The following is a 12,001-nucleotide window of genomic DNA, read 5'->3' on the forward strand; positions in this document are numbered from 1 at the left end:
AAGCATGTTCATTTGTTCAGTGTGGGGAAGGGGAAGCCATCCAAACTTAATGTAACTATTCCAAAAGATCAATTAAACTATCCTTAGGCTTAAAGTAAAATAGTCAAACATTAAGCTACAACAACAAAAGTGAGACGAAAGTGCTAAAGGGGGTCAGTTTTTAAATGAGTAGTCAAAATTAAGAACAGTTTCAAGAATCATTACTTTTACTATTTTTCTTTTCCAACATTTGGCACAACTCCAAGGCAAGTTAGAATATTAAATGAACTCAAATTATTTAGAAAAATATACATGCAACCTTCAGCTGAGTGTTTTTTCAGTGGTGTGCACAGGCTGCACCTTGTACCTCTCTCATTAAAAATCTATTTGAAAACAATCACATGGGAAGTCCTCCAATTTCCCAGTGCCCTAAGCATGTTATCAATACCACTATACAAAATCAAAATGGTCTATATTACTATTTTATAAAAGAAACAATGTTAATTGGATGTGACCAGTGTAAACCAAAACTATCAAGAACCTGAATTGTGCTATTGAAGTCTTTTTCTGATTAATTCACACTTTAAAAAAAAATTTAAACTGAAAACATGTTAAGAAACAAGTTCCACATCTAAGCTTCCATCTAGTTATTTATGGGCATCCTTTAAAATGATCACCTTTAAAAATAGGATAACATGCAGCCAGTTTCTGCAAACTCTTACTTTTCCTACCAGATCACTTACCTAGTAGCTGTAGACTTCTGCCCATGTGCAGAGGTGTGAATGTGTGTGGTTTTGTCTGATTTGTTCCGGGGGAAAAGCCAACTGTGTGTGTGTTAAGCATGCTCGTTTCTGCACAGAAATGAATATTTTAATTGGGATCTGAACATTCTTCAGTCCAAAGCTGTTCTGTGTCGAGAGCATTTTACTTTATTCCATCCCCAGTATACATGATCCTACAGAGTCTATGCAGGTAAATGTCCCACTGAAATCAGTGGGCACTTTGTCTGAATAGGGACTGCAGGATACTGCCGTTCATCTCATTTAAAGGTCTTTACATCATGTTGTAGATTTTAAGGATTGTTTGCATAGCTAGTTGCAACATAGAAATTACACTAATTTCTAAAATGGTATTAAATAAACACTATACAGTGGTTCATGGCATTATAATAAAAATAGAGAATTTTGAATTCCTTCTGGCAATAAATATAATGTAACCAATTTAGGGACAAAAACTGAAAAGAAAAAATTAAATGCCTTTTAAAAAACAGGAGTGGGTAGCTAGAAAGTACCATATAGCCTTTTTCTCCTCTACTGTATAAGTAATTTCTTAATAAGTGCTTTGATAGTGGAATGGGAAACAGTCACTTCTTTCTGTCTAAATACTTGGACATTTCAATATGTCTCAGTTTCCTGAAATCAGTCACAAATTGGCTGGGGAGGGGGTCTCCACAATAGTCTTCAAAAGTGCAAGCCATACGGGAACATTCTGCCTCTGCTAAAGATTCATCTTTAGGATCTATTTTTGAAAGCACAGTTTCTAAGTTTCATTTAATTCTTTAATGCCCAGCAGGAGGATCTTGAAACTGGCACCACCTGCTTCTTTAGTTTTTGGCAGCAAATTTACACTTTCTTGTTAGTGTTTTGATAGCAAGTCACCAGAACAGTCTTTTGACAGTGAAATACTTGGATCTCTTGTGTTGGATAAATCACTGTCATCACTGACGTTCTCTGCTGAAAGTGCCACACTAACTGTATGTCTTCGGTGCATTAGTTTACTTCTAAGAGGAGCATCTATCACATCATCCTGTTTCACAGATTCACCACTGCTTTCTGCATCAATAATCTTAACTTTGCTCTGGTCCAACATCTGGTCAATAGGTTTTAACTTGGTCTTATCAAAGCTCTTAATAGCTAACTGTGGGAAGAAAGAAATGGTACATGTTAAAGGCACTGTATATTTCTCTGGCTATAAAAAGTCAAAAGACTACATTTTAAATATAAGCCTACAAATTCATTCCAAGGTCTACTTTTATTATACAGTATTATCAAAAAGTACTTAGGGCATATAGTCAAGGATTAAAAGTGCTTTACGAAGAAGCATAATCATTCTCCCCATTTTACATATGGAGAAACAAGTACAAAGATGTTAAGTAATTTGTCTAGGCTATACAAAGTCACCAGTAGAGCTGGGAATAAAACTCAAGCGGTCTCATTTTCAGTGCTCTGTCCACAGCACCTTTCTAAATCAAGGACTCAAGGACCTAAGCAACCACCATTTCTACCCTCCAAGACAATTGAGATCACCCAAATTGTCACTGGTCTCAGTTGAGACTTCAGGGTGTAACAGGGTCCTTGTCTGCCACAGTGTCTCTCTAGCTCTCCTCAAGGCCTCGCCCTTTTATTCACTGCATCTTTAACTATTTTAATTTCCCCTTTTCACACCTACTCCTTCCCATCTTGATTATTTTTTGCTTGGCAAAGGGGTGGTTCTCCCGGAACACTGGATACTTTACAGAAGTTAAAGTAACTAAAAATAAAATCCAGGTATATTAATGATAGATGTCTATAAATAAGAATAACTAAAAATAATCCTTATTACCAAAAGCTTTTCCTGAAACAAGATCTTCCAAAAATTTCAAAATGGGCATCTCCAAAATACAAACTACTGTAATAATTCAGAACTCAAAGCTTTAGTAAAATCAGTGCTTAACAGCCACACATGGCAGAAGTGATGTATTTCATTTTTACACATCAACTTTTTGGAAACCACCATCTTGGTATGACCTACTGCCTAATCCACAACCAAAAATCTGAAATCCCACTGTTAACTAAACCGTTGATGTATTATGGTTAGTATTGGTTAGAAGTAATAACATATTGAGCATCTTCATTTGAAGATCTTGAAGTGCTTTACAAAGCCTCATAACTTTATGAAGCAGAAAAGCATTCTTCCATTTTACAGGTGGGGAATCAGAGGCAGACTGATTAAGTGACTTGGCCAAAGTCACAAAAGAAATCTGGTAGAGCTGGGCATGGAATTCAGGAGTTCCAACACCCAGTTTGCTGCCTTAATTACTTGCAAAGAATCCCTCCCTAACAATGGGCACATTAGCTTATAATGTAAGAGCCATCTTGAATCTCAACACCAAGGTCTCCACCTCAATGGTCCCTTCTAGGATTCTTGCTCATCCTACTTAAAAAAACCCAATAATATCAACTTAATCTCCGCTTGACTACAGCTCTTTTCTCATATGCTCTGGCTCTCTAAGGTTTGATACATATATCCCAGATTGCTCTGGCCAGGACACAGACAACACACAGATGGAGCCTGCAATGAGTGACTAAACAGAAGAGATGTAAGGATTGACATGAGGACTCCGTAAGTGTAGAAGCAAATAAAACTGCTATACAAAGAACTCAAGCAAACATTTTCTCCTACCTGATGCAATAATTCGTCATCAAAATTAGGGACACTTTTATCTCTTGTTATTGTTCTCCGTAAATATTTTGATCTAAAAATATATTTTGAAAGGATTAGAACTAACTACAAAGCAAAATGCCTTTAGTTTCAGTCTTTCTGCAACATAATCTTGTGGATTCATCAGCCACAAGATGGCAACATTTCAATAACATACAAAGATCTGGTACCTGAATTGTGTGTTCATATTAAAAACAAAAACAGAAAAAAATCTACGAGTATTTTCTGTGGATAAACAACTATTGAGCATAGAATATAGTTTGGATTTTACTACAGACCACCTAACCAGGAAGACGAGGATGAAGATTTTTTTAAACAGCTAACAAAATCATCCAAAGCACAGAACTTGGTGCTGATGGGGGACTTCAATTACCCAAACATCTGGTGGGAAAATAACACAGCACGGCACAGATTAGAAACAATTTTTTATTTCAGAAGGTGCAGACAGCTACTAGGGGAGAGGCTGTTCTAGATTCGATTTTGACAAATAGGGAGGAATTGGTTGAGAATTTGAAAGTGGAAGGCAGCATGGGTGAAAGTGGTCATGAAATGATGGAGTTTATGATTCTAAGAAATGGTAGGAGAGAACAGCAAAATAAGGACAATGGAGTTCAAGAAGGGAGACTTCAGCAAACTCAGTGAGTTGGTAGGTAAGATCCCATGGGAAGCAAGTCTAAGGGGAAAAACAATAGAAGACAGTTGGCAGTTTTTCAAAGAGACTTTATTAAGGGCACAAGAGCCAACTATCCCACTGTATAGGAAAGATAGGAGGGATGGCAAGAGACCACCATGGCTTAACCAGGAGATCCTCAAAGATCTAAAAATCAAAAAAGAGTCCAACAAAAAGTGGAAACTAGGTCAAATTACAAAGGATGATATAAACAAACAAAACAAGTATATAGTACAAAATTAGAAAGGCCAAGGCACAAAATGAGATCAAACTAGCTAGAGACATAAAGGGTAATAAAAAAACATTCTACAAATACATTAGAAGCAAGAGGAAGACTCAGCGTAGGCCCATTACTCAATGACGGGGAAATGACAGAGGTGCTTAATGACTTCTTTGTTTCAGATTTCATCAAGAAGGCTGGTGGTGACTGGAAGTATAATGTAGTGAATGCCAGTGAAAATGAGGTAGGATCAGAAGAGGCTAAAATAGAGGAAGAAGAAGTTTAAAATTATTTGGACAAATTAGACAAATTAGATGTCTTCAAGTCAGCAGGGCCTGATGAAATACATCCCAGAATACTCAAGGAGCTGACAGAGGAAATATCTGAGCCATTAGCGATTAATTTTGAAAAGTCATAGAAGATGGGAGAGATTCCAGAAGACTGAAAAAGGGCAAATATAGTGCCAATCTTTAAAAAGGGAAATAAGGACAACCCAGGGAATTACAGACCAGTCAGCTTAACTTCTGTACGCAGAAAGATAATGGAGCAAATTATTAAGCAATCAGTTTGCAAATACCTAGAAGACAATAAGTCAGCATCAATTCGTCAAAAACAAATCACATCAAACCAACCTGATAGCTTTCTTTGACAGGGTAACAAGCTTTGTGGATGGGGGGCGGGAAGTGGTAGATGGGGTATAGCTTGACTTTGGTAAAACTTTTGTTACTATCTCACATGACCTTCTCATAAACAAACTAGGGAAATGCAACCTAGATGAAGCTACTATAAGGTGGGTGCAAAACTGGTTGGAAAGCTGTTCCCAGAGAGGAGTTATCAGTGGATCACAATCATGCTGGAAGGGCATAACAGGTGGGGTCCTGCAGGGATCAATTCTGAATCTGGTTCTGTTCAATATCTTCATCAATGATTTAGATAATGGCATACGGAGTACACTTATAAAGTTTGCGGACGATACCAAGCTGAGAGGGGTTACAAGTGCTTTGGAGGATAGGATTATCATTCAAAATGGTCTGAAGTGAATAGGATGAAATTAAATAAGGACAAATGCAAAGTACTCCATTTAGGAAGGAACAATTAGTTGCACACATACAAAATGGGAAATTACTTCCGAAGAAGGAGTACTGCAGAAAGGGATCTGGGGGTCAAAGTGGACCATACCTAAATATGAGTCAACAATGTAACGCTGTTGCAAAAAAAGTGAACATGATTCTGGGATGTATTAGCAGGAGTGTTGTAAGCAAGACACAAGAAGTAATTCTTCCGCTCTACTCCGTGCTGATTAGGCCTCAACTGGAGTACCAGTTCTGGGCACCACATTTCAGAAAGGATGTGGACAAATTGGAGAAAGTCCAGAGAAGAGCATCAAAAATTATTAAAGGTCTAGAAAACATGACCTATGAGGCAAGATTAAAAAAACTGGGTTTGTTTAGTCTGGAGAAGAGAAGACTGAGAGGGGACATAAGAACAGTTTTCAAGTATGTAAAAGGTGGTTACAAGAAGGAGAAAGAAAAAATGCTTTTCTTAACCTCTGAGGATAAGACAAGAAGCAATGGGCTTAAATTGCAGCAAGGGAGGTTTAGGTTGGACATTAGGAAAAACTTCTTAACTGTCATGGTTAAGCACTAGAATAAATTGCCTAGGGAAGTTGTGGAGTCTCCATCATTGGAGATTTTTAAGAGCAGGTTAAACAAACACCTGTCAGGGACGGTCTAGATAATACTTAGTCCTGCCACGAGTGAAGGGGACAGGACTAGATGACTCTCGAGGACCCTTCCAGTCCTATGATTCTATGTATAAGAGCTTAAATACAAGTATCTGCAATTATTAAAAAAGTCATCATCATCATAGTTTTCAAATATCTCAGTGAAGCAGTGCTTGGAGGATATTTTCAAAGCAGTCTAGATGATTTTGCCACACATTAAAATTAATGAGAAATGTGTAGTAAAATCCCTTAGACTGCTTTGAAAACACCAGCCAAAGCTTATCTGGAGTGTGATATATGCTTGGCCCATTTTCTTCTTTATTTAAAAAGTTATGTTTCTTACTTGTTGGGAAATGACGTCAGTGGTATTTCAAGGAGGTTTCTATGCTTACTTGTTAAACCTGTTGATTGATTGGACCAGCTGAAGTCGTCTGCTGATGGGATCATCTGCTGTCTCGGGTAGCTTAACATTTACTACAGGTTAAAAAAAACAGGAGGGGAGGATGGAGATGGGATGTGAGAAATTAAATTTCAATCATATTTTAGAATCAAGTTAGAACAGTTTTGAATAGAAAAGTGATATCTGCTGAACTTAATTTTTAAAATCACATTAAAAACTATAATAGAAGTCATCTGAACCAGTCACATTTTCTTCTTATTGGACGTTTTAAGCCATTTGAAGTTGCAAAAAGAAAGAAACAGCCCTGATCAGATGAGCATGACTGTCCCAGCTTCACAAGGGCATTTTGTTAAACTATGTAAAAATAGTTCTCAAGTTCAGGGACTTCAGTTCAAATGTTTCCAAGTCAGAATCACCACATAACTCCAGTGTTATTCAGATTTATTATGGCATGGCTATCTTACTGTTCTATAAAACTGCCACCATCATTCCTGAAAGTAGCATTTCTGCCTCTCGCATCAGGATACTTCTCTAATTCTCTTATTAAACTACAAAACTTTTATCATCTTTCTTAAGAAAAATTACATCAGAAAATGGCAATAATCATTTGTAAAAGCTCACCTAAATTTGCAGGTTGGCCAAAGTTTTTAAAGCAGTGACTCAACTTCATTTAATTATCAACATCATCATTCACAACACTAAGACCTACTGCCTGATCCACAACCAAAATCTGACAGGTTTCAGAGTAACAGCCGTGTTAGTCTGTCTTTGCAAAAAGAAAAGGAGTACTTGTGGCACCTTAGAGACTAACCAATTTATTCGAGCATGAGCTTTCGTGAACTACAGCTCACTTCATCGGATGCATACCGTGGAAACTGCAGTAGACATTATATACACACAGAGACCATGAAACAATACCCCCTCCCACCCCACTGTCCTGCTGGTAATAGCTTATCTAAAGCTTATCCAAAATCTGAAATACCTCTGTTAACTAAAGCCTTGATGTATTATGGTTAAACTGATCACATGTTAAGGGCCCAGAGGCTGCTCTTAGTATCACATTCTAGCTTCAAAAACCTGCTGTGGAGGTTGTGACCACTGCTACAGCAACAAACTTCCCAAGAGAGGCAGGCATGGGCATTGTGTACCGTGGATTCTAATTAGCTCCCAACATTAATTTAAACTACTACTAAAACTCTGATTTTTTAAAAATATATTTCTCATGAAAAGATGTGATTAGTTCTGTAGCAGAAAAAGCATTATAGTTTTGAAAATAGTAGCAACACTGAAAACCAAACTGCATTCATGCATTTGGACATCATTATAAATCAATTATTTTAAAATATACACATTATATTTTGATTCAACCTTATTAATGCCTGTCCAAAAGTGTCTGATGTCATAGTTATGGTAACAAAGATACATACATTTGTAGAGAGACTGAAAAACCAGTCCTCAAAAAATCAATACTGAAGTTTATCTATTAAATAAGTTAACTAATTTTGGTAGAAATAAGATTTTTTCCCCATAGTGAACATTTATTAAGCTGTTTGAAGCATAGGCAAGTAGGGCAAAACATCCATATGGGTACAAGCTAATTAGAAAGAATGCTGGACTTAGTCCGTCACTGTTCCTTAGGACAAAACAAACAAAAGGATATGTCTGACTCCAAACATCTGGGTGCTACTAAAAAAAGTAAAAATATAGTTCCATTCATCCTGGAGGAGGTTACAACATTACATTAAAAAGTTAACATATAAAAATAAATGAAGTTACGGGCTGTAATCATGGTTCTGAAAGGCTGAAGACTGAAAGGCACTTAGCTTCTCCAGGACTTCCTGGGTATGTCCACACTGCAGTTAAACACCCCCAGGTGGCCAGTGTCAGCTGACTTGAGCTTGGGCTAAGGACTGTTTAACTGTGGTATGGATGTCTGGGCTCAGACTTGAGCGCAGCTCTGGGATGCTCTCCTGTCGAAGGGTCCCCAAGCTTGGGCTCCAGCCAAGACTAAATGTCTACAACGTAATTGAACAGTCTCTTAGCCAGAGCCCGCAAGCCTGAGTCAGCTGACATGGGCCCGCTGTGGGTTTTAATTGCAGTGTAAACTTACCCCTGGATGCTAAGTTTGTAAAATACATAACGTATGTATGCATTAGGTAGGCAAGCACTGTGTGCCTCAGTGTGTTGGTTTGGATTGCACCAGGTGTCAGGATATTTCAGACCCACAGGTTACCTTATGAACCTAGCAAAGCAAAAAAAACACTGCTTCCTGTAGCAGACAAAAACCACTGCGACCCCTGAGTTCAAATTCATGGAACATGTGTATTTCAGCATAGGTACAGAATGCTACTGCCCTGTTATCAACTGGGATGTAACAAGTCGAACTGGCTGCATGTACACAAACAAAAGCAGAGACTTAAGTCTTCCTTAAACCAGGTCCTGCCCTTTTCTGATGCTAAGCACGAATGCAAAATGTCACTTATCTTTCCTGTTGTATTGCTCCCCCTCATGCCAGCTCATCTGAGAAACTGCAGGTGGATTTTAAGGCAAGACTGGCACTTTGCCATAGCTTAGTGCAGAGTTAGTAGCACTGATTGTATTTGTTTCCAAACATGAGCAGCTAGTTAGCACAACTACAGAGAGTACTTCCTTCATTCAGTTTCCAAGGCAGCTTTTCAGTGTAAATCACTTTAAACTCGGATTCTGCCCATTTACTTGACTACTTGAACATATTTTTTTCAGATGAAATAGGTCTTCGGTGAAGGTAACGTAGATCCTAACTCTCTCTTCTTTCCACACAACTCTCTTAAAAAATTATCCTTACATATATTAAGAAAAGACCACAAAGCAAACACACAGGAATACTGAATTAACAAATTCTCTTCTCCCTCTGTATAAACACAAATGGACCTCTGTGTTTACAGATTCCATAATGTGTAAAAGGAACGGCCAACCTGAAATCTAGTCACAATTTTAAAAAGTAATCTAAAAGCAGTGTCAGGTACTACCCTGTCCTCAATTCCCCAGCAGCTGTGATGGTTTTACTGCCACATTTTCCCCACTGTTACATGTCTCTCTTCTGTTGGTGCGTGTGATGGAGACTCACAAGCAAAAAGAGAAAACTGACTACTCAGAAGAGACTATGAAAGTTACGCAAAGTAACATCAAATGCACAAGGTAAATTTAACAGCCAAATTACTTTCCCTCCTCCAATCTTTTTCAGTTACAGTAAATTTAGATGTTACTTGTAATAAATAGTACGTAATGCAGCTGACTGTTCCTTAAAGTTCCTTATGTATAAAATAAATACTAGAGAATATCTGATCTAGCACAAATTCATCCCCAAATCTCTTCTTTCTATTTATACTAATAAAAATGCGACACATACCTTTTTTCCTGATCTTGACAGTAACATGCTGCCCATAGTCTGTTTCTCCTTCCTCCGCTGATGATGGTGCACAGCTTGGTGCTGTTTGTAGCAACTTCATGATATTTGAATTCTTAATAACAAGAGTTTCAGTTTTCACCATTATTAAAACAAAGAAAACATCAGTATACATTAGGTTTCTAGTAGTCAATGCAGAATGAGCTGGTTAATCCTTTTCAGCCAAAATGACTGGAACAAACAGCATGATATACCCCTTTATAAATACAAACCTACAATTACATGAATATTTTAATCTAAAGTTTAAATGGAAGCAGAAATTCATCTAATGTTCCACAAGCTCTGCTATTCCAAACTGGTGAGCTAAAGGTTGTGTTCTCCACAGGTGGTCTACCATTAAAATATTGCCGATTTGGAAAAGATGAAAGTTACCAATTCTACAAATTGCTGTTTTAAACCAGGTAATTTATGGGTTGATCTAATTTATGAATAAATAATAGATGTAATAAGATCCAGGCAGCAGTGCACTTTAGGGCCACTATCACATACCTTAGGGGCTGTTATAGAGTACAAAGCTGAAAGCAGAGTGACTGTAATCACCCACGCAGTGCAATAATCCTGGGTAATTTAATATTGTGGAGCATTTATTGCTATTACTAAATGGGGAAGTTAGAGCTGTGCATTTAACTAAACATTATTTAGGTAGAATTCCCATCACTCATAGCCAATTAGAATATCCCAATATCTTCTTGATTTCTAAAGCATTACTAAAGCAATAACTAGGGGAGTAGCCATAGGAGATTCCCAGTGCTCTTCCCTCAGAGCATGACTATACACATGTGGCTATACCCATGTGGCTCAGAAAGAAGGCTGTTGCTGTTTTATATTTTAAAATATAATCTTTCTCCCATTTTCTTTAAAAAAAAAAAAAAAAAAAGTACAGTCACTTTAAATTTCCCTGACTTACTGAACACAGTGTGTTACAAGAGGTAGGCACTCCCCAGAGGGCAAACGGACAATAATTCAGGTAAGGGAAAGTGTGAGGAGGTTACTAGAGAAGATGAGACTAGTATAGGATGTATTCTTGGAAGAGAGGACACCAGGCAGGCAAGGAGTGGGGAACTGTTCCAAGCATAAGGTAGCAGTCTGAAAAAGGACAATAAAGGGAGTGGTAAGGAGGCTGGATTAGGAGGAGAGTAGGGAGTAAGCAAAGGCAATAGGCTGAAGCAAGAAGACTTGGAGGCAAGATCATGCATTACCTCTGAAGGGGAGCGTGAGAAGGGCTTGAGTTTGACATGGTAAGAAACAGCAAAAGGGAGTGAAGGGAAAATGTGGAGATAGCTGGAGTGAGGAATACAACTAGCAGTGGGACTGATATCAAATTGGAGGAGGAGAGAAGAAAATGGAGGGCTGGAAAAAATGGTTTCTGTAATCAAGATGAGAAATCAATCAGAGAATGAGCAAGGTTTGCATCAGAAGAGAGGGATGTATGGATGTGAAGAATGAGGGGGAGCTGTATTATTTTTGCATGAATTGTATATGTTCCCCAGTTTATTTGCTTGATATTAATTCTGTCTGACTACACAGAGTTAAATCAAAGGGGCTGTTAAGAAAAAAAAACAAGCAGGAAATGAAAAAAGAGATAGAAACCTCCTCAGAGAATACTAGGCGTCCTTAACAGAAAGTGAGGAGAGGGGGAAAGAGAGACACTATTGAATCAGGAAATGCCTACCTACCTGGTTCCTGATTTATTCCCCCAAGGCCAGAACCTAGGATCAAAGGGATACTAAACCATTAAAACCATCACCTAGACAGGAAGTCGGGGCTGGGCAGCAGCTGCTCAGGGGGAAACAGAGAGAGAGAAGCTTCAGCAGGGCTATGTTGCTCCCAGCACAGAAATGGATATAGTTGAGCTAAGTGGTGCTTACCAGAATTTGTAAGGCAAGTTTAGATTAGACCAGATTCATATAGACTTTTGGTGTTTTAACCCTTTTCTCTTTGCTTGTGAGGTTATGCACCTTTGGATGAATAAACAATATATTTGTTCTGAATAAGTTGTTTTGAGGTCACTGTAATTAGCCACTGGTCACAGACTCCCAAAGAAAAGTTTCTTGCAGGTGCCCAATACAGTTAGGCCGGTCATA

The 12,001-nt window shown here is 38.0% G+C and overlaps 1 protein-coding gene across 11 annotated transcripts in view; it reads right to left on the reverse strand.

The window, feature by feature from the left end:
- Positions 1 to 188: 188 nt before the first annotated feature.
- The window catches only part of ANKRD27 (ankyrin repeat domain 27), a 71,325-nt gene continuing 59,512 nt past the window's right edge, over positions 189 to 12,001 (reverse strand). For 9 of the 11 annotated variants that reach the window (XM_073307841.2, XM_073307837.2, XM_078848119.1 and 6 more), the window contains 4 exons: positions 9,861 to 9,972; positions 6,465 to 6,546; positions 3,421 to 3,493; positions 189 to 1,896 (listed from right to left, as the gene is read on the reverse strand). In XM_073307841.2, coding sequence (XP_073163942.2) covers positions 1,615 to 1,896; positions 3,421 to 3,493; positions 6,465 to 6,546; positions 9,861 to 9,972 — 549 coding nt within the window. In that variant the 3' untranslated portion in view covers positions 189 to 1,614. Of the gene's footprint in view, positions 1,897 to 3,420; positions 3,494 to 6,464; positions 6,547 to 9,860; positions 11,627 to 12,001 lie in introns of those variants that run through there. The other 2 variants (XM_078848121.1, XM_078848120.1) reach the window with 2 other exon arrangements.

Source organism: Lepidochelys kempii, chromosome 12 (genome assembly GCF_965140285.1).
Source record: "Lepidochelys kempii isolate rLepKem1 chromosome 12, rLepKem1.hap1, whole genome shotgun sequence".
In the NCBI taxonomy this organism is placed as follows: Eukaryota; Metazoa; Chordata; order Testudines; family Cheloniidae; genus Lepidochelys; species Lepidochelys kempii.